Source organism: Nematostella vectensis, chromosome 3 (assembly GCF_932526225.1).
Source record: "Nematostella vectensis chromosome 3, jaNemVect1.1, whole genome shotgun sequence".
NCBI lineage: Eukaryota > Metazoa > Cnidaria > Anthozoa > Actiniaria > Edwardsiidae > Nematostella > Nematostella vectensis.
Genome location: NC_064036.1, coordinates 17,860,402 through 17,882,535, shown reverse-complemented (window position 1 = coordinate 17,882,535; position 22,134 = coordinate 17,860,402). Strand labels below are relative to the sequence as shown.

Genomic DNA, 22,134 nt, shown 5'->3' with positions numbered 1-22,134 from the left:
TTGTTTTGTTTTTATCCTCGGTAAGGAAAATTTCTGTTGTATGTTGAAAAAGTTGGTGTATCTTCTAAGGATATGTATCTTCTTAGTACTAAAAGCACATGATATAAGTCAAGAACGGTCTTCTTACCAGTATATGACAAATGCAACACGATATTGGTTAGCCTTTATGAAATATTTCAACAGAATCAAAAATAAAGAATGTCAAAACAAAAGGTGTTATGCTCAAATAATCTAATAACAAAGTTAAGTACTGGCATTCTCAAAGCAAACAAAAAAAAAAAACAAAAAAAAGCCCAATAACTGTCATATCCTCAATAGACAATACAAATCGTCGTCTGAAACTCACCTTGCATAGTTTTTGTCGCTTTCTTGTGGTTGTGTTCGCATTTTAATGTGAACTGTTACTTACTTAAATTTACTAGCTAAAACCAGACATATCCTTTCATAAATCTTGGCGTGAATGAATGTTAGTAGATCTCCTCTAGTTGACTTTATCCTTAAGTCACAAAATTTGAGGCAAAAAGAAATAATCAACACATAACAAGAACTTTTCCCTTGCTCCGTGCTTGTATTTAGCCGCCATTACGGGGCCGAGTGAGGCCTGGGAGTTGCGCGGCTGACTGACTGGCTGGCTGGCGAGTGACACCACAGGGTACCCGCGCAATGACCACAAAACCAAGTCGCATAGTTATACCACATTTCTATACCTATGGAGCTCCGCGCGCGGCCTACGGCCACGCTGGCTCCGCTAAAAAGGGAAGTAGCAAGCTGGATTTCAAGGTGCTACCACAGGTAGCCCAGGGAATGGTTTTGAAGCTTGTTCGTAGCTTGAAATCGGCTGTTCTTAAAGGTAAAACGAGTGGATTGAAGTAGCGTTTTTTTTGTGAAATATTGCCAAGCACTCAAATCCAGGGGCGTACGCTGCCTATAGGCCTGCAGTCACTGGACTGCAAAAAAATTTGGCGATCTTATTTACATAACAAGGGGAAAAATCAAATGTTTACTCATTCATTTTTATGTACGTAGTTTGTATATATGATGAGGATAAAAACTATAATTTTTTTAATCATGATAGTCTACAGATGATTTCCAAACATTGTTATGTCGTTCAGTGCCACTGTTATGGTATGCACCGTGCACGATGGAGGCCATCTTTATTACGCATAAATTATCATAACGCGGGAAACTATAACATACATTATGTGACATCCCCCTTTTGTATAGGGAAAGCATCGCAGACTATCTTAAGGATAGTGGAAAGGGTCGTCGACCGGCTCTCGTAGAATGCGTCTTGACGGGCGAATATTTAACGAAATATTGCGAATTAATACATCGTTTTAAAGCTGAATAAATGTAGAATACTACCATATATCTACATTTAGTGATTTGTTTATACGGTATGAAGCGCGCCCCGAAAACTGACAAAACAAGTGTGTTATGGTTCTGGTAACTCAACCTTTTAATAGAGCTTCTAGCTTTGTGTGTACCATTCAAGATGGCGGGTTCTAGCACATGTGTTTATACCACAGGGATACCATGACATCCCCCTTTTTCCTAAGTAAACTATTACAATCAATGTTCAGTGTCTCTAAACTGATAATGCTAATCAGGTATAGCAATGTCCAAAGTTAACAGTGTATCAAACAGTAGCAAGACAAAATAAGTGTTGTGAAATCATGCTTGCTTAAACATATCAAGTGTTCTACAAGCTCAGTCTGTCAGGCGGCTTGATGTTTCGAGCTGAGCGACGCAAAGGCTGGGGGCTTGCGATGATGGGAGGTTCTACTGTAGCCTTTCCTGCTGCGAGGCTCGGACCATCACTGGATGTTGACTGTGCTGTATCACCATCAACAGGAATATCTGGATGATCGGTAGGCTTCTCAGCAGGTACCGCTGATGGCCGTAGGTGTTTCCGATTCCGTGTGAACCTACTACCTGTTGACAACTCAACATTATAAGACTTGGGAGCTGACCTCTGACTGCGTACCGTGCCGGGTTCCCACTTCTTGTTGTGTGGGTTGAATACTGACACATTACTACCGGGTGGAAGTGGTGGAAGTTCCTTCGATGATCTGTCATAGTAGAGTTTCTGTAAGTCCTGTCTGGCTTGTAGCTTGGAGTTGGCATCATGGTCTACCTTTGAGTCCAGCCTAGCTGTTCTGGAAACTCCAGGTAGGTTAGACTGATAGACTCGGCCATTCAGGAGTTCTGCAGGTGAGGGCAGATTATGGTCGATCGGTGTGGTGCGGAGGCACAGCATGGCTAGGTGTGGATCAGAATTTGACTCCTTGCATTTCTGAAGCACATTCTTGACGGTTTGCACGTTCCTTTCGATGAAACCATTAGCGTGGGAGTGGTATGGACTTGTGGACGTGTGTTCAAATCCATATGTTTTGCTAAAGTCGCCAAATATTGATGAAGTGTACTGCGTGTCGTGTCCGGTGATCAGCTTCTCGGGGATTCCGTTCTCTTCAAAGATAGACTTCATGTGCTTGATGACGGTCTCAGACCTAACATCGTTTAGTTTGCGGACCAATGGGAACTTGCTGTAGTAATCTGCGACGAGCAAGTACCATGCGTTGTTCCAGAAGAACAAATCCGAGCCAAGGGTGTGCCACGGCTTGGACGGCACGTCGTGCGGTGTCAATGGCTCTTTGGTGTTCATCCTTGCATTTCTCTGACAAGGGGCGCAACTCTTCACCATGTCTTCGATGTCCGTGTTGATGTTTGTCCAGAAGACGGAGCCCTTTGCGCGTAGCTTGCATTTTTCAGAACCTTGGTGGGCGTAGTGGAGTTGCTTGAGGACGTCAGCCTGTAGGGTCTTTGGAATAATGATGCGGGTGCCCTTGAGGATCAGACCATCGGAGACTGTGATCTCTCGAGGCCATGCACAACGGCTAGCATTTCTCTCTCGATGTTTGAGTAGCGCTGTTCAGTCTCAGTCAAGAGCTTGCTCCGGTACTCCACTGGGCCTTTTTCCTGGAGAAGAGTAGCACCTAGGCCTCGAGAGGACGCGTCTACCTGTATGGTCACAGGCTTACGACCGTTGAGGGAGCCTGGGGAGGTGATGAGCTGCTTGATCTGTACAACTGCTGCCTGGTGCTCTGTGTGCCACTGGAAATCACTGCTGCTCTTGGTTAGATCCCAGAGCACTGCTGAAACACAGTAAAGGTTAGGAATGAAGCGACTGAGGAATTGCACCATTCCTAGGAAGGTCTGCAGATCTGTCAGGCTCGTAGAGGGGTCCATGTTGATGATGGCTTCAATCTTCTTTGGGTCGACTTTGAGGCCAGAGGAGCTGATGGCATGTCCGAAGAATGACAGCTCAGTGCAAGCGATTTTGCACTTGTCAGGGTTAAACCGTATACCACTTTCATGAGCACGCTGCATGACAGCCTTCAGATTACTGTCGTGCTCGGCACGAGTTTTGCCATAGATGATGATGTCGTCTGCGATTCCAGTCACGCCAGGGAGGTCGCCGAAGGTCTCGTCAACCTTGCGCTAAAAGACATCCTGAGCACAAATGAAACCAAATTGGAGTCGACAGAAACGGTATCTGCCATGTGGTGAGTTGAATGTGGTACACAGGGAGCTCTCAAGGTCAAGCTTAATGTTCCAATAACCACTACGAGCATCCACAATAGAGAAGTATTGCGCTCCATTAAGCTTAGACAGGACCTCGTCAATGGTAGGGGTGTGATGGTGGGGGCGCTTAATGGCCTTGTTTAAGTCCTTAGGATCTAAGCAGAGCCTAAGAGTTCCATTTGGTTTTGTGACGCAAACAAGAGAGTTCACCCATTCTGTTGGTTCAGTGACCTTGGCAATGATACCTTGTGCTTCAAGACTGTCGAGCTCTTTTTTCAGGGGTTGTTAAAGAGCTTCAGGGACCCTCCTCGGGGGGTGGACTACAGGTGGTACAGCAGGGTCTAGGGTAATGTGAAATTCCCCCTAAAAACATCCTATGCCCTTAAAACATTTGGCGTGCTCACTGAGAAGTGAAGACTTATCTGTTGAGTAATCCATAGATGCTGGAGCTGTTGCCGCTGAGGCTGGTTTAGCTGTAATGACATGGTTTAGAGTAACTAGCTTCATGTCACTGCATGTCGGTAGACCTAGTATGATAGGACCTTCTGTGTCAACGACATGAAAAGCACACTTGTTAGTAATGTCACCATGTGATAATGATAACAAACATGTTCCATACTGTTCTATTATGTGTCCACCAAAAGCTGTTATTTTGGTGTTTGATGGTTTCAAACCTTGGGGTCGACCGTCCTGGTCTCGGGGTGTGTGTGGGTGTAGCTGTGTGTATGAACCAATGGGGGGGATGTTTCCCTCAGCACCCGTGTTTATCTTGCATGGCAGTTGTTGCGTGACTTGACCAGAGTCAATTTGCAGATTCACTATGGCTTGGGTTTCGCCCTTAACAATACTATCAATTGCAATCGAGTTGTAATACAATTGGGATGCAGGGGGCTCTTGAGAACCACATTCATCAATGGTGTGAATTTTCTTGCTAAATTTCCCCTTGTTGGGTTTCCCCTTGTGTTGGACTTAAGATGGTTGGGGCTTGCTTTTAGATTTACATACTCTTTCCCAGTGGTGGAGCTTGTGACATGAATTACATTAACAATTGTAAGCTGGGCAAAGAGACTTTGCTGACATATCATGCTTAGTACCACAATTCAATTGATTGTACTTTTGGATATGCTGATCCAAAGATCAAAGCATCAATGATTTGTTCATCAGTGTTTGTGTATTTGCATTCTTTGACTAAAATTCTAACCTTTCTTAGGAATGAATCCACTGATTCCTCTTTTTGTTGCTTGAGTGCTCGTAGTTTGTATCTGGCTAAGCGAAAGTTGCTTTTCGGCGAGACGTACTCCTCGAATTTTCTCCAGTATGTGTCGAGCTTCTTGCTGTCGTCGGCAGAGGGAGCTCAAGTAGAGGATAACTCGATTCCTTCGTCTCCCGTCCAGATGAGAAGATAGCTAACGTTCTCCGGCTCTGATTTTTCCTTCAGTGGCCCGGAAAGGACAGCTCGCAAGTAGCTCTGAATTTCTTGAAGGTGTGGGAGGTCTGTGGAACTCCAATCCATGCGAGGACTCGGAAGACCAGCGAGTTCGGAGTTTAAAATACCGACCAGGTATTCCGGTGTGTTTCCGCTTGCTCTGCCTTAAATCCTGGCTTCTGACACCATGTTATGGTTCTGGTAACTCAACCTTTTAATAGAGCTTCTAGCTTTGTGTGTACCATTCAAGATGGCGGGTTCTAGCACATGTGTTTATGCTAATTAATGGGTACCACAGGGATACCATGACATACCCTAACCCCAATACTTAAGCTAATGCTAGCCCCAATAACATTACCCTAACCCCAATACTTAAGCTAATGCTATCCCCAATACTCCAGGGGGTTCTTCCCACGTCAAACTAATAGGGATACTCGCTACTGTCATATAATGTGTGTTATTCATGTTAACAATCCTAAACAAAAGGCACAAAATCATAATTCAATAAATAGGCCGTGTTAAAAGTGTTAGTATAAATTTTGTTTCCAGTAATTGGGAAAACTGTGGATAACAAAATTGGCGAATTCCATTCTTTTCTTTTTACCCTGCTGACAGATGCTTTCTCGTTTTACCATGCAAATAGAAACATAAAAATACAGTTTTGGTTACTTGCGTTTGTGCCTAGGAAAATCTCAAATACAGTATGAACAGTACAATTACAAACAAACAAGTGGGAAACCCAGTGATGCGATTCGTCAAGTGCTTGAACAAAGAGAAAGAAAAGCTCTACTAGCAGTTTACTTGTTTTGTATGCAAACTAACAACTTGAATTGAATTGAACTATAGAAGTGGATTGACGTCTCTGACAAATGTAATGCATTCTAACATGCGCATGCTCAACCCACAAGACTTTACTGACAAATCAACCTATATAACCTGTAGATTTATTACACGGCAATGCTAGGAAATGGCTGTAGTGGTCACAGGTCAATAACACATCATTTTTAAGACTGGAAGTTTACAGATGATCCAAAGTTTGCACTTTTGCGAAAGTGCAGGAAGACCACAACAGTTTAGAGATAACCGATCCAACCCATGGAATTATCCAGTAACACAGAATGACCTCCAATATTCGTAAATGCTGTGCAAGCATAATATACATAAATATGATTGATATGGCAATGTTTTTAAAAAAAATATAAAAGCTGCCGGGTAACTATTATTCGTTTACTCTGAACATACTTATTGTACGATAAATTTAACACATTGACCCCTCAACCGGCCTGTACCGGCTTTGGGAAGTACCCACAACCCAAAAAAAATCATAAATGCAAAATAAACACAACAAATTGAAGATACTCAGGCATCAGTCTAAGAAGATATGCATACAACCAGGGTGAAAGCAACTACTCTTTAGCCAAATAAAAGCTCAGGTTCTTTGACAAATTTCAAATCGAAGTCTTTTTCACCCCGAAGCCAAACAAACCAATTCCAGGTCATACAGGCCCAGAATAGCAGTGTAAAAAATTTTGGAATCAATTTGGTTTCAGAAGAGACAGCATTTAGGAGAGCTGTGGTGATTCATTGGAAAATTATTTTCTTATCCAGGCTAAGCCAAACAAGAAAAAAATCACCATGAATCCACTTTGCAAATATCCATAAGCACAGCACTCAATTATGGCCCAATAGGATGGGGCTAGGAATAGGACTTAAGGATGTCCTAGGACACTCTCCCGAAATGCTCATAGCTGTATTTTTGATGAAAAATACAAGCAACCATCAACTTGTGCTTGCATCAGCACAGCGACGAGGGATTAAAAGTGGGGACCGCAAAGCACTGTTGCAAAGCTAGAATACCGCTGACTAGGTGCAGCGGTGTCTGTCTTTGACGGGCTGTATGAAACTCAGAATAGGGGGGGAGGTTTCTGTTTTCAGTCTGTCTTTTGCTCAAAAATAGCCAGGAGTCGATGAGTTAAGTTACTTACTTATTGCTTTTTTACAGGGTAAATTAATAGTTGTCCAAAATTACATTACTAACGAAGTGTAGACTACATCAATTGATATTATCAATAGGCAGTATAACAGAAAGACAGTAATTTTTGTAAGAACTCTCCTCACTAGGAAATGTTGTCAAGCTCATTAATAGCAACATAGTCAAAGATGGACGACAAAAGAAAACTTCTGTCTTTCGATTTGGCTGTTTCCGCGCTAAGATTTCGATAATTGTTTTTTAACCACTTAACATCTAAGCGATTTTTAAAAAGAAAGGTTTTATGCCAATTCCTCCCAGGTCAAACTGTGTGTAAATAATTATATACTAGAAGTTCTCTTCTGCATTTCTTTCTCGACTTGGGTGCTCACAACCCTATATGCGTGTGGTTTGTTTTGCACTTCCGCAGCGTGAACCCCCTACTTGCATTCTTACCTTCGCCTCTCATACAGCTGGAATGCCCGGTCCGCGTCATCCTCCCCGGTAACCAGATCATTTACATAGAACCCCTTTATCATCTTATACACAAACCCCGGGTCCTCTTTTACATACCTCGAAATGTGGTGCCTCAATATTGCGTTCAACAGAAAAGGAAGACGCGTTGAGAACGAAGACGACTGCACAAAACCGATACACAACAACAATTGGATCTTCCTGGCCAAAATTCTCCACCCACAAAATTCTAAGGCAGTCCCTATCTTCCTTATCGACCTCAATGTTAAGAAATGCCTTTGCTATGTCTCCAACAAACGCTAGTCATTAAGTGCGATACCCTTCTTACTCTCTCTTGCCGACGCGTCGTACACGATACGGACCTTTGTCGTCTCACTTTGTTTCGTTACCACCTCCCTGTGTGAAAAGAAATGATTGACCCCTTCTAGCTCTAGATTCGCCACCTCTATAATACCTTTCTGTAGCTGTTCTTTAATAATCCGATCATACTCTGCTAACACCTCTGGCTGCCGGTTGAGCCTCCTTAACAGACCTCTCAAGCGTGCTACGCTATTAGCATGGTTGCTAGGCAACGGTTCATGGCCCTGTTTCCATGGTTGCCGTACTGAATACTTCTAACCATTGAAACTAAGGCTATCTGTGAATGCCTCATGCACCTCGTCTTTATCTGCAATGACTAACGCATCTAACTCCCACAGCTTACGCACATTTTCCTCCAAACTGTCACATTTCGCATTCTAAGAGATGAAATTAACTTGTGCTGACTAACACCCAACCACCCCCTCGCTTTTCAGGGGCCCGGATAAAACCCATCCCAGGGAGGGCTCTACCGCTACTGGCTCATTTGCCTCACCCCTTATGGTACCCCCCGCTTGGAAACGCCACAGGAAATCTGACCCGACAAGAACCTCTACATGTAACTGTTGCGCTCCCCTTTCTACATCCGAAAACCAAAGACCCTTTAGATGATTGTAGCTACGCTTGACTACCTCGATATGCACGTTGGGTATGGATGATATCTCCGGAACCACAAAGGCTTCTACACGCTTGCCCTCACCTCCCCCCAGGGGCATTATCTCTATAGTTACTACATCCCTCAGCCCACTCTGTGGTGGGCCTTCCCCAAAAATGTTAATGGTTATCCATTCCTTGCGCGCCACCGGAAGCCTTAGTGCCTCCACTACAGATTTCTTGACAAAAGACCTGTGGCTCCCAGAGTCGAAAAGAACCCTTACTTAAGGGTCGATCCCTTGGCACAATAAAAAATAGGGTATCGGTTCTTCACATTTGGCTCTAGGCTATCAGCGTACTTTCGGCGGCCATGTTAACGCACAAAAGAAAGTCACGTGACTGAATACAAGCAATTACATTCGAAAGACTTGTGCCCCTTAGACAAACAAACATAGCCACTGACCACTGTTCCTGTGAGTTGCACCCTGGCCTCTCTTGTGCGCTCGCCGCCAGCATTTCTCCAAGATTCCAGTCCATATACTGCTCATCTCTCTTGTCATCGTCAGCTAAACCGGAGTTGGAAGTTTATCCAGTACGGCCGGCACAATAATGCTAGCGTAGCTCTCCTCGCTCCCTCCCAGCGCTTCGAGACTCCGATAATGAGACTCTGCGGCGTCGTAAAGCTCTCTTAGCCCGGACGTGTTCTTCCGATAGTACACTGGTCTCAAGCTCAATAAATCTTGAACGTGTGCTCTCTGTATCACGCTTTTCTTTACAAATTACCTCCTCAGGAGATCGACGAAGACCTCGTAAATCGCCGAGGTTAGCGAGAACCCCGCAATAGAAGCGCTAGCCTGTCCCTCCAGTAGACCCTTCAGATATGCAAATTTATCAACACTCGCAATTCCTTTATTCTCGTGAATAGCGCTCTCGAAACTATCCCAGAAACTCGGCACTCTTGAACATTCCCGCTAAACCTTTTCACTTCCAGTCGCGGGAGTGTTGGTTTAATCGTAGTGGTCGCATGCTGGCCCTGAGACACACTTTCATGCGGCGACGGGACGGCATTAGCGACTAGGTTGTGTTTGTCGACCCGCTCGTCGATCGATTCCAGGGTGATATTTATCTCTTCTTGAATCCCTCCAGATTCTGTTATCTCTTCCTCCAGGGCTTCTTGTGGAGTGTTCTAGTCCTCACACAAGAGGCTGAATATCTTGCTGTCCAATTCCTTGAGAACTTGTGTCTTGTCTACTGGTGTTCTCTTGCTAGCCTTTATCTGCCTCAAAAGTGCCACATCTTCCTCAGGGGAACGCCCCCATCTCTCCTCGTCCTCGAGTGTCGCTTTTACGGCTCCCAGTACTGTCCTAACGTAGCCCCGATGCCCTCCTCGAATCTTACTCTGCTTTGGAAGATCTTCCATCGCTGTTTACTATTTTACTATGGCCTTAGCCCCAATGATTCCGGCCCAAGCATTTTTTCACACAACACAATCCAACGCTACCTAACACTCTAAACTCGAATGCTTCTTTCTTCACCAGTCACAATCTTCGTTTCAACATTCCAGATTTCTCTCGATTCCTCGCTACTCAGATCCGGCTCGAATTGACCACTATATATGCTAATCTCATCAAATAACACAGGGATCTACTGAATGCTTATTATCTACCCATCATTTTAGGAATTTGGTTGGTTGTCTTCCCTTAATAAAGTTATTTCGCTGAGTTTCATTTATAAACAAAGCCTTACAGTACAACCGTCAGGCAATGGGATTTGAGCTGTTTGAATACCTTTCGCTTTGCGAGGGGCTAGTTTGATTATCCGCTTCTTTTTCATCAAATGACAAACTTCGGAAGCCATGATAAGCAAACCCTGTAAAACATCGGATCATTAGTCGTCATACTTACCAAATAATTATTTGATTTCAACTTTATCGTAAAGACAGACGTGTACAGACAGACAACGTCCAAATCGAAGCTGGAAAGGCAACGCATGTAGACTACTAATTGCGCATCGGGGGAGGTGAAAGGAGATTTCGTTTCCAAGATGGCGGCGGCTTGTTCCACAGGAAACCCAAATCGACACGATGACCGAAATTAGTATCGCTGCGCTCGCTCGAGAAATAACAAATATTTTAAGAAAGAAGAGCGTCTCCTTATTTCCACCCTCTGCCTAATTACGCAACTCATTTCACCAGTGTCTACGAAATTGTGTATTTGGTGCTTAAAAAACAAATACCACTCAATACTTTAGCTCCAACCAGACAACAAGTAGTTGATACCGACTTTGACTTTAAGAAGTCGACGTTTTCTCTCTTTCTCTATATTTATCCGCCATCTTGATCTTGAAATTGGCACCACAGGGAACCCATGTAGGCAAGTGAGGGGTTTTTAGCCTTGATAACCAACCACTAAACAAATTGGTACGCATTTCTAGGCCTGCACTTACCCCATGGACCCGTAAGGAGGTTAACCGTGGTTATTCGAGTTTTCGAGTTCACCAACAAAACTAAGCCTACGCCTAGAAAAGCAAGACTTCTATCAGCAAAAATCGGAACACAGGCGGACCATGATTAGAATCAGTTCCACGTGATTCTTCAGGAAAATAAAATATAATTTGAAGTTGTGTCTTGACTTGTTCTTAATAAAGCTAGTTACATTACTATACAACACACGAGGCTAATATTATAGTAAGCAACTAGCTTTATTGAGAAAACAGTCAAGACACAACTTCAAATTATATTTTATTTTCCTGAAGGATCACGAGGGACTGATTCTAATCCTGGTCCGCCTGTGATCGGAATACAAAAAAGGAAACAACAACATCAGTAGGGCTTTGCATGAAAAGATTGGTTTGGGGAGTTTATCCCCAAAGCTACTGCCTAGCCCAAGGGATGAGGGACTTGATGTTAGATTCCGATTGGCTTATTATTTGCTTTCAAAGTACTTCGATAACTTGGATGTGGATGACATAATGTGGATGACATTAATCAACAAACGGGGAAGAGTAGAATTACGCTAACCTCTTAGTAAATTGAATTAGCGTACCCACCAGCAACCTATAAAAATATTTCTTCTCTTCCGCTGCCCATATATGGGCAGTAGGAATCCTACCAATTCTTACCGCAGCGACGTCATATTCCTACCAAATTACAAGGCTCGGTCACATATTATAACGTGACCGCTTAGCAAGGATCACTTGGATTCTGTAACTCGTTGAGAACAGAAGTTCTCTATACTATCTAGCCTCTTTCAAAGCTTACCCCTCTGGTGTATGAAACTCCAGTTTGGTTACACTGTGTGCTAAGTTCAACCCCCTGTGCGCACGTACTCCACAAGCTAAATGGCTACACAACGAATCTGCCCCGAGTTAAGGGGACTTGGGATTTCAGCGCAAAACCATTAATTTTTATCCAAATTGACTTATCGTTCAGAAGCATAAAATACTGGACACGTTTATTGCCAAAGGATGACCAGGCTCTTTTGAAAACAGTAATTTATATGGAATGTGTGAAGTATAACAAACATTTAAAAATTAGCTCAGCTTACTCGGCTCTTATGACAACAGGAAATATACTAACGAACGCAATAAACTGAAAATTGTTTAAGAATAATAAGCAGAAGCCTATTAGTTAGCCTACCTGTTAGCTAACCCTGCTATAAAGCAAAGAATTGCTCTAACTCTACTAACAATAAGTAACCACATAATTATACAAAGGCTGAAGAAAGAATTAAATTAATTAAATTTCGTAGTCAAATGCAAAGGATTTAACAGGGTAAAACTGTGATCATAAATCCTACAGCTAATATAGAGGGGATAAATGCAAAACTGACATACGACTGTTTCCTATTAATGGCAAATATTAAAAAAATAGGCTGTTTCTATAACAAAACTAGTCTGCGTCTGTCTGTCTGTCTGTCTGTCTAAAGTGATCGCCTTATCAGGCTGGTGGATCATTATATCCTAATAACAACTCTAACTTAATTTTATTGTTGACTATTTTGTTGCTTTTTCAAAATGTGAGCTCGATGTTTAGACATGTACAATGAAGTCTAAAATGAACATAGCCATTGAAGATGATACGCGGAAGATGTTTTTTTTATTACTTTTGTGTCTTCCCTCGTCTAATCTATAACAATATATTACCTTTTAATGATTTCCAAGTCTTGTGCTCCGCTTGAACAGGTACTTTTCTGAGAAAGATCGCACTAGGTAGACCTCAAAACTTGCTGACATTTGTTACATTTGCTGACATTTGCTACGTACGCTGACATTTGTTACATATGCTGACATTCGCTACCTGATCATAACCTCGGCAAAGAGAATGAAACTCTACCTAATTACTTCTTCTTAGTGTCTACTTCTTTGTCATTTTGGAACTCTGTACCTAATTACTTATTCTTAATGCCTACTTCTTTGTCATTTTGGAACGAGTTCATCTTTCCTGGCAACTTATCATGTTGCGCTGCCAAAAGCCTTTACGCGCTTATAGTGGATGATGCTATTCTTTGGGGAAAAGGATCTAGAGACTACGCACTTTTTCTATAACTTAGGGGTCAAAACTTATGTTGGTCTCACCTATTTTTCTTTTCTCTGAACGAGCACAGCGGCTTATTTAGGTCCCCCAACGGCCTTAGTAAACTACGAGAACAGAGTTGTTCCAAAACTAAGGGGCGGGTTGTTGGTTTCAGGGGGTAGTGAAGGGGTGGGGTTGGGGTGAGATGAGTTTGAATTAGAGTAAATCCTAAAGATAAAACAAACATTGAAAATAAATGATATAGTGTCGTCTTTTATGAAGTATTTGACTTATCATTAAGTGAAACCACTTTAACACGGGTATCCCTATATTGACTATACGGGGACGTGGATAAAGTAGGGTAAAGTTTTTCCTTTTCTCTTCCTACATTTGTGTATACAGTTCCCACCGCTTTTCTGTCATGGACAGGGCTCCGATTATATCAGTTTGCTTTCACATTAATCTCAAAGAATTACAGACCTTTAGCGGCACCTCTTTTGGGCCAAATACCCACCTCACCTGGCAAAATGTATAATATTTTTAAATTTTGTTTTAAATTTTTATATAAGAGGGGTCTTTTACTTTTTAATTTCCGCTTAATATAGTAAAACTGTGATCATAAATCCTACAGCTAATATAGAGGGGACAAATGCAAAACTGACATACGACTGTTTCAAATGTCGCAAATATGACAAAAATAGGCTGTATCTATAACAAAACTAGTCTGTGTCTGTCTGTCTGTCTAAAGTGATCGCCTTATCATTTATGTATGAAATTATGCTAACTGCTATCCATTAGGAAGTCTCACGCTGGTGGGTCATTATATCCTAATAACAACTCTAACTTAATTTTATTGTTGACTATTTTGTTGCTTTTCCAAAATGTGAGCTCGATGTTTAGGCATGTACAATGAAGCCGAAAATGAACATGGCCATTAAAGATGATACGCGGAAGATGTTTTTTTTATTACTTTTGTGTCTTCCCTCGTCTAATCTATAACAATATATTACCTTTTAATGATTTCCAAGTCTTGTGCTCCGCTTGAACAGGTATTTTTCTGAGAAAGATCGCACTAAGTAGACCTCAAAACTTGCTGACATTTGTTACATTTGCTGACATTTGCTACGTACGCTGACATTTGTTACATATGCTGACATTCCCTACCTGATCATAACCTCGGCAAAGAGGATGAAACTCTACCTAATTACTTCTTCTTAGCGTCTACTTCTTAGTCATTTTGGAACTCTGTACCTAATTACTTATTCTTAATGCCTACTTCTTTGTCATTTTGGAACGAGTTCATCTTTCCTGGCAACTTATCATGTTGCGCTGCCAAAAGCCTTTACGCGCTTATAGTGGATGATGCTATTCTTTGAGGAAAAGGATCTAGAGACTACGCACTTTTTCTATAACTTAGGGGTCAAAACTTATGTTTGTCTCACCTATTTTTCTTCTCTCTGAACGAGCACACCGGCTTATTTAGTTCCCCCAACGGCCTTAGTAAACTACGAGAACAGAGTTGTTCCAAAACTAAGGGGCGGGTTGTTGGTTTCAGGGGGTAGTGAAGGGGTGGGGTGGGGGTGAGATGAGTTTGAATTAGAGTAAATCCTAAAGATAAAACAAACATTGAAAATAAATGATATAGTGTCGTCTTTTATGAAGTATTCGACTTATCATTAAGTGAAACCACTTTAACACGGGTATCCCTATATTGACTATACGGGGACGTGGATAAAGTAGGGTACAGTTTTTCCTTTTCTCTTTCCTACACTTCTGTATAAAGTTCCCACCGCTTCTCTTTCCTGGACAGGGCTCCACAAATTCAGCTAATGAAAAATGTCAGATCTAGATTGTTATGAGGGTTGTGATTGCAGAAATAGCAACAAGCAACAAGTAGGAGGACTTCTTTTTGACCATTGTACCTTTTGTTTTAACAACAAGTAGTCTAGGATTGATGAAGTGCGAGAGTAAATCGAAAGATTTACAGCGTAGTTGCATATCCGCCCACTGCTGAGAACTGGATTCCTTGGAGGGTTACAATAACAAGAAGAAGTCGAGAAGGAATGAACAGCTTCCCTGTTTCCCCACACGACAGAGGCGATAATTTTAACTGCTATCCCTTAAGGATAAATCATCTAAAACGGAGACCTTTTCCTGTCCCCTAAGGTCAAAACTCATTTTATTTTGCTATCCCTTAGAATTTGAAACTCATTTTCTCGAGGAGCATATGTTTTTTTTAGAGGTGTCCCACCCCTACCACCCTAACCCCTGTCGCTGCCCTGTTCACCCACCGTTAACCAGAATATCAAAGAACAATTTCATTCGTTAAATAAACATTGTTGTTTATCATGATTCTGGTCAATGGTGAGAAAGTAAGTCCGCTTCAAAACCCAACTATGCATCTGATGTTTGCAGAGTTTCTGTAAAGGTATACAAAACAAAAACCCAGTAACGGTACGAACAGTGCGAGCTCGATGCAAAAAAAAATCCTTTACATTTGTCATTCAACATGGAACATTTCCAGCCTCGAGTTAAACTCGGGATGAATTTGAGAAAGCGAGCATTTACTGTCATAGATCTGACGACAGCAAAATGACGCTTGGCTACTTTGCCATCGCCTGCACATCGCGTTACACTGAGAATCGCTGTTAGTAGAACTGAGACATTCTACTACAGTTGCAATATAGTCTGGATACACTGTCTGAAAACGAGCCAATAACAAACCGTCACCCGTCACCGTCATTGGTCACATCATGTCAAATCCCAAAGAAACCAATCAAAACCGCGGGTTTGATGTTGCTCTCCTGTCACATTTTCGAGTTTTGAGTTGCAGTGTCGCGTGGTGAACGACAGTAAAATTGGCGGGGAAAACATGACAAGTATTCAGACCTTGATGACCGTGAAAACAACTAGTGAAAACTACTAAACAGCTAAGGAACACAAGGAAATCTTGTTAAGAGGTTTAATACTTGGAAACAATGTTAATGGTGACTACAGACTAGAAAGAGAAAACGGAGTAAGCTTACACTTACGGCAGCTGTTCAAAAGGGATGAGGTTCAGAAGAAGGAGTTTGTCAAAATTGCAGGTATGTGTATTGTTATAATGCATGTCCAAATCTTACTTTAAAGGTTTCCTTGGAGAGTGAGAAGTTATGTACCTATTTCAGCCTATAGAAAAAACATAAAATGTTCTTTGCGCGCCTTATTAGCTTTAGGAAAACTGGGTAAATTTGGTTTGGAAGAGTTCAGGAGCCGATATCTCTTAGGGTATAAAATTCGACTGCTAACTGCTATTCCTAAGGGAGTAATTAACCTTTTTTTTAAAAAATTCTGTTATCTCTTAGGGAATAAAATTCGACCAATTGCTATTCGAAGGGGGTGTTTTGGCCTTTAAAATTTCCTTGAACCACACCCAATTTGTTATCGGAGTCCCCCTCGCACATCTTCACGACTCCTCCCTGATGCCGGAGGAGTGGTGGAGATATGCTAAAAATAACTCAATTCTCAGACACAAATTAAAAAGATCCTGGATCAAATTTATTTCAACAAGACAGCACAGCAGAATAAGAAAATATATCTGTAAAGGGATGTCCAATATTCTACTCCATATTTGACAACCAACTGCCACAAGCATAAAGCATTGGAAAAGGATGTGCTGAGTACAAGCACCTGCATAAAATGCAGTGAAAATTTAAACAATCTCCAGGTGCATTTTCCCATCAGTATTGTTCACCTTTACTTTGGATTCACTGAAAAGAATGAAAAGAATTAATTGGATTCAATGAAAAGAATAATCATGGGGTTTTTGGTAATGGTGCAAATAGAACGAGTTGTGTGAAATTGGTAAGAAACCTAGAAAAGCTAACCAAACAAGGGATATTCAAAATGCAAAATACATATCAATTTCAGTTCTTAGGCTATAGGCATGAGAAATGGCCGACTTTGGAGTCAGATAAGAACGAGGCAACAACATTAAAGTACCTCTATTTACCTGTGGGGCAACCCAGAAATGCCAAGGGTGGTATTGGCAGTAAGGGTTTTTGTTCTTAGAAAAGAGAAAAGGGAGGCTAGTGGTGTCTTATCACTTGCCCAAGGCAAACACTGCAATGGTTTTCCTTTGATGGTTTGAATGACTGTCTTTTTGTTTGAATGGTTTCAATTCCATGGTTTTACTTCCATGCATGGTTTTGTTGTCCATTTTTTTGATTAAGGATGGTTTGTAAGGTTTTCCTTCCATTCTTGAAGGTAGCCAGTTAGGGAAGTTAAGACTGTTACAGAATGGAAGCTGATGAGTGTAAATTAACGAGGAATGGGTAAGTCACTGAAGTACAGGCTAGCCAGTTGGAGGCAGGTAAAGTGGTGAAAGGCAGGTTAAGTCGATAAGGGTATGTGAGATGATGGAGGTTGGAATACCTAATCAATATAGATATGTTCAAATGAAAGTATTGTTCTTTTATTTTTTACTTGCTCTTGTATAGATAAGGGCTTCTTGGTCCCCCGCATAATTCAATGCGGTATTAACGATCAATAGATCGGGGTATCACCCTTGCCAAGGGCTCATTGTCGCCAAGTTTTTATCTGACGCTATCTTGTAACCTAGGGCAATGGGAGGCTAGAGGTGGGATATCACTTGCCCAAGGTGAACACCTAGGGTAGTGGAGGGAGGAAATGCCTGACATCTCCATTCTACACCCCATGGATGTGTAGCCACTGCCCCTCAGGGGTTTACATGGTTTTCCTTCCATGCATGGTCCCATCGATCATGACTTTGATGGAGGGTGGTTTGTATGGTTTTCCTTCCATGGTTTGAATGGTTGTCCTTCCATGTAGGATAGCATTTGATGATGGCTATGATTTGACAGTAGGCTGCCAAGGCGCAAGGGCAGAAATAATTGTCTGGATGGCATGTAGCGGGAGGTGCTTCATCTGAGGGGCTTGAACATCCACAGCAGATGGTCCTGGCTTGGATTGTCGTCATGAAGTTCAGTAATCATTTCTGCTCTTGCGTCTTGGGTGTAAAGTTCAAAGCTGCTCGACTTCCTAAAAGAAAAGATGAAAATTTACATGTTATGTATGACGACTTAGAATTCGTCAGGAAATCATGATAAGCAAAACATTCTGGGGTGTGCAAAAGTCCTGAGACTAGCAATTAAGAACACATCACTCACTAACTAATAATATGATAATATGGCAATGACAGCTTGCATGCTTGCATTTTTTTACCAGGGCAAGCATAACCCAAAAAAACTGAAGACAAAAGCTTTTCGACTTTTGGTAAAGAAGCGATGAATACCAACAAAGAAAGCGAAAGTGAATTCTACTACCCCCGAGGCAAAATTTGCAAGCAAAAGTCAAAACAACAAGAACAACAACAAAAGTGACCTTTCAAGACTATAAAGAGAAGATGCCTAACAACCAGTAGGAACTGAAAATATCAATACAAGGGCAGAAGAGCAGGAAGGACAATTGGAAAGACATCAAGTGATTTTAATGTTTTTTGTTACTGCTGTAAGGTATATTTCAATGAACCAACACCAATAAAAACATTATTTGATTATTATATTCATACAAAAGTTCATATCACATCACAAAATTAATGTCATTCTGCTTTTGGCAAGTGTTCTTACCAGCGACCAGTCCTTTTGATTGTGCTATCATCAGCACCACATCTGGCTGCCCAGCGTGCTGCTGACCTTCTAATGCTATGTGTGGTGTATGGCTTCTCAAATAGGGCCTTGGTCATCTACAAGCAAGAGGGAAATAATTAATAAATGCTTGTATAAAATATTAGAGGGAGCACAATTTTGTCTGCATATATACCTGTAACAAGCATGCAGTGCCACATGCTTGAGAATCCAGCATACTTTGCAGGCACTGACAAAGGCCACTACGGGCAGTGCGAGTGTGATACAAAATTAAGAAAAGTGCATGGCATGGTCATATTATTACACCATTTGTAAGAATCTCTAAATTAGTTTTAAAATTCCTGCGACTTTTCTCCTCATTTTGTATTTGTTTTTGAAAGGAAACCACAAGAATGAGAGAAAAACAGTATTTTATGATTGTAAGCCAGCCGGAAAAACAAGTGATGTTATATAATTTACTGTTCCTTATGACAAGAAATTAGAGATTTGATTAAGATATTGGTGTACTGATGTATTTACCTTGGAAAAAATAGTACGATATGAGGCCACACTTCGCTTTGATGGAAGGGCACGTCGGTTGTCCTTGGAAATGCGAGGGAAGATGTAACCCTTCGTGATTCCTAATAATATATCACTAGATTAAATTGCTAGGTTTCTATTGTGAGTAATGGTGGAGGTAAATTAAAGGTAAGGTTTTCCTAAAAATGAAAAAAAGTAAAAGAAATAAAGAAATAGGATGTGTAGGGGCAACCCAGAAATGTGACATTGTGCCTCCAATAACTTACCAGAAAACAGCAGCCACGAAATGAGTGCCATAACAGGGCACAACTTAGGGTTTAGGGGATTGGCCCATAGCGACAGATTAACTCTTGCAATATGTAAATTATAACAATATTATATACCTCAAAAGAAAAATAACTATTCACAAGAAAAGGTTAAGTACGCACCTTTGGCATGCTTGTCAGCCTTTGACCATGGCAGCTTTATCTGAATGCGGGAGGGAATTTGGCCAGAGTTGACTAAAACAAAAAGAGGAAGCTGATTAAAAAAATTATAGATGGAATGAGCTAAATCTAAGGATTGAAAATAATGTGACATTTGATAATTTACCATGACTTTAGATTTTATTGCTGATTTACAGTGATAGTAATAGTAGTATTACATGTGTTCAGTCAACTCTACACCTCACTCAATTTTCAAAAGGATGTAGGGATCCTTTTGAATGAACAGACATATAGGTAGTGCCACGCTATGAATAGGAGCTTTCAAATTCTAATGAAGTTGTTCCACGTAGGCAGTGTAATTTTTGACTACTTTTAGATGAAATTTGCAATGAATTGCCATAATGCCATTACAATGGCATTATTATGATATAATGAATAAGTTTCAAATCTCAGATTCTGCATTTATTTGATTGAATAACAGTGCCAGACAGAAGTATAACTGCTGAAATACCACTAAGCCAAAAAATTAGGCAGAATAATTATAGGAAAGCAATTGAATAAAATGAACCAAAGTAGTCCAAGGCAAAAGAGTATAATAAAAAGAGCAAAATATTTTCCAAATTTGTAATGTTGTAATGTTTCATAAAAGCTGCCTTTCCAGTAGGCAACTATTAAAGAATTTTATAATTACAATATTCTAACTTCAATTTCAACCATGGGATTGACGTTTCTTTGTCTCCAGAAAATGTATAAATACAAGGAATCTCTAGTCCATTTCCAGCTCCACGATTTATCCTTCATCCAGTTACAATAGCCATCCACTTGTTTGTTGCATGCTTTAGAAATCGGTTAACAAAAGGCCCATGCGATATTCTCATGACGAAAAGCTTAAGTCGTTGATATAAACGAGCATAATGAGCAACTTTGTGTAGAATTAATTGCTATTAAGTAAAACAACTCACTCTCATGATAAGTAAAATACCTAGTTTGAAAATCAAGCAATAAACCAAAATATTACAGCGTTGTTGTTATCACGATAACTTTTAGATTCCACTACGTGAGCCGTAGTTTGTATGAAATAGTTAAAGCAAAAAAAAAAAAACTGTAATCACCCGACCTGCATTTTGTACCCAACCTGCAGCCGACCTGCAACCTGCATCTTGTACCCTCCGTGATAGAAATAAATCTTGAGACTCCCACCTAATGCGGGAGAGTTGACAGCTATGCTACAAGTACAAGCCAGTTTCTTGTACTGGTATAATGATAAGGCTGACAGGAATACTGACATAATCATCATAACAGACACTTACCAGCATCCTCCATAGGGTTCCCTTTTGGGATGATGTCTACAATTTTCCCATCATGATCCCTTTTTACTTGCTCACTGTATGGGCCAACATGCCCAAACTTCGGCATCCAGAATCTGTATGACAGAGTCATTAACCAATTATATTATTGCAAAGTGTCTTAATCAAAATACCAAATCAAGTGTAGTTAATCAATATGGATGTCACTAAACCATCAAACTAGACTTAAATATCTCACATTAAAAATCACTGTACCATCAAACTAGACTAAAATATGTCATTAAAATATATCATCATTAATCTCAAAATTATTAGCTACTAGATATGATACTATATGCAATATTATGTTTAGAGAAAAAGTGAAGACATCTATAATTTATCTAATATGTGATAATTCAATTAAGCAAGTAAATAGGAAAAATATAGTCTATTTTGTTTTCGAATAAGCATTGGATATAAACGAGAATCACAGTATCAGAAAATATCACAAAACAGTATCAGAAAATATCACAATATCAAGAGGTACAGCAAGGGAGAGTTAGATATCTACTTTATGCACACAAAATAGAAAAGAGTAGTGAGTGTTTTGCAATCTTTGAATTGTGTAAAGCATTATAAACATGTTGTACGAGTTTATATAAAATATAATCAGGGCTTAAAATTTAAAAAAACAACTGAGACAAAATCATCTCCTGCTTGAAGCAACTGTGACATAATTATCTCCTGCTTAAAATGTGCGTTTTTGGCCTTGCGAGGCAGTAAGCAGAGTGAATGCGTGAAATTTTCCTCAACATGTGCGCCGGTCTTGAGGCTTTACGTACGTAAGTTATTAGATCGTCCTTTTTTAGTCTCATTTACAGTATTTAGATAGAGCATCATACTTTACACTTACCGAGAAAGGTCTTGATAGTAGCCGCCCTAAATGGACGGCTATTTTCACCAAAAAGAATAGCCGTGTCCTTCTCTCGTATGGCGAATTTCTCCATCTGAATAAGACGGAGTTCATATAGACGAGCTGTGCTCTCTACATGAACTGCCGTCTCATTCTTGGTGGCCAAGCGAGACCCTGCCGATACGTTCTCACTCTCAAACTCGCTGAGATCCTCAGAGAGTCCCGCACTCTCAATATAACGCAGAACATTACTGCTTCTCATTTTGGGAGCCATGTTAAAGCTTAGATAAGAGCAGGGAAGTGGTGTTAGAGAATGAATGAGGAATTTTCAACGGCGTGATGTAATGACGTAATGCGAGCTGGCTCTCCTATTGGCTGAAAATGGTATGAATTCCGTATGAATCGTACGAACCAGAAACCTTCAAATA

At 40.8% G+C, this 22,134-nt stretch overlaps 2 protein-coding genes across 3 annotated transcripts; both read right to left on the bottom strand.

Annotated features, from left to right (window-relative positions):
- Nucleotides 1-1,702: 1,702 nt before the first annotated feature.
- Nucleotides 1,703-2,704, bottom strand: LOC116614213 (uncharacterized protein K02A2.6-like). Its single transcript, XM_032374968.2, has one exon. The coding sequence runs from the start codon at nt 2,702-2,704 to the stop codon at nt 1,703-1,705; it is 1,002 nt and encodes a 333-aa protein (XP_032230859.1).
- Nucleotides 2,705-16,433: 13,729 nt separating this feature from the next.
- Nucleotides 16,434-22,133, bottom strand: LOC116614190. 2 transcript variants are annotated; one of them, XM_048725690.1, is made up of 7 exons: nt 21,707-22,133; nt 20,818-20,930; nt 19,511-19,582; nt 19,349-19,432; nt 19,083-19,183; nt 18,546-18,661; nt 16,434-17,958 (listed from the first exon to the last, which is right to left on the bottom strand). In XM_048725690.1, the coding sequence occupies exons 2-7, from the start codon at nt 20,921-20,923 to the stop codon at nt 17,841-17,843; spliced, it is 597 nt and encodes a 198-aa protein (XP_048581647.1). In that variant the 5' UTR covers nt 20,924-20,930; nt 21,707-22,133; the 3' UTR covers nt 16,434-17,840. The 2 variants fall into 2 exon arrangements, with proteins under 2 accessions (XP_048581647.1, XP_048581648.1); XM_048725691.1 differs by lacking the exons at nt 19,349-19,432; nt 21,707-22,133 and having other exon boundaries at nt 20,818-21,247.
- Between the last annotated feature and the right edge of the window lies 1 nt (nt 22,134).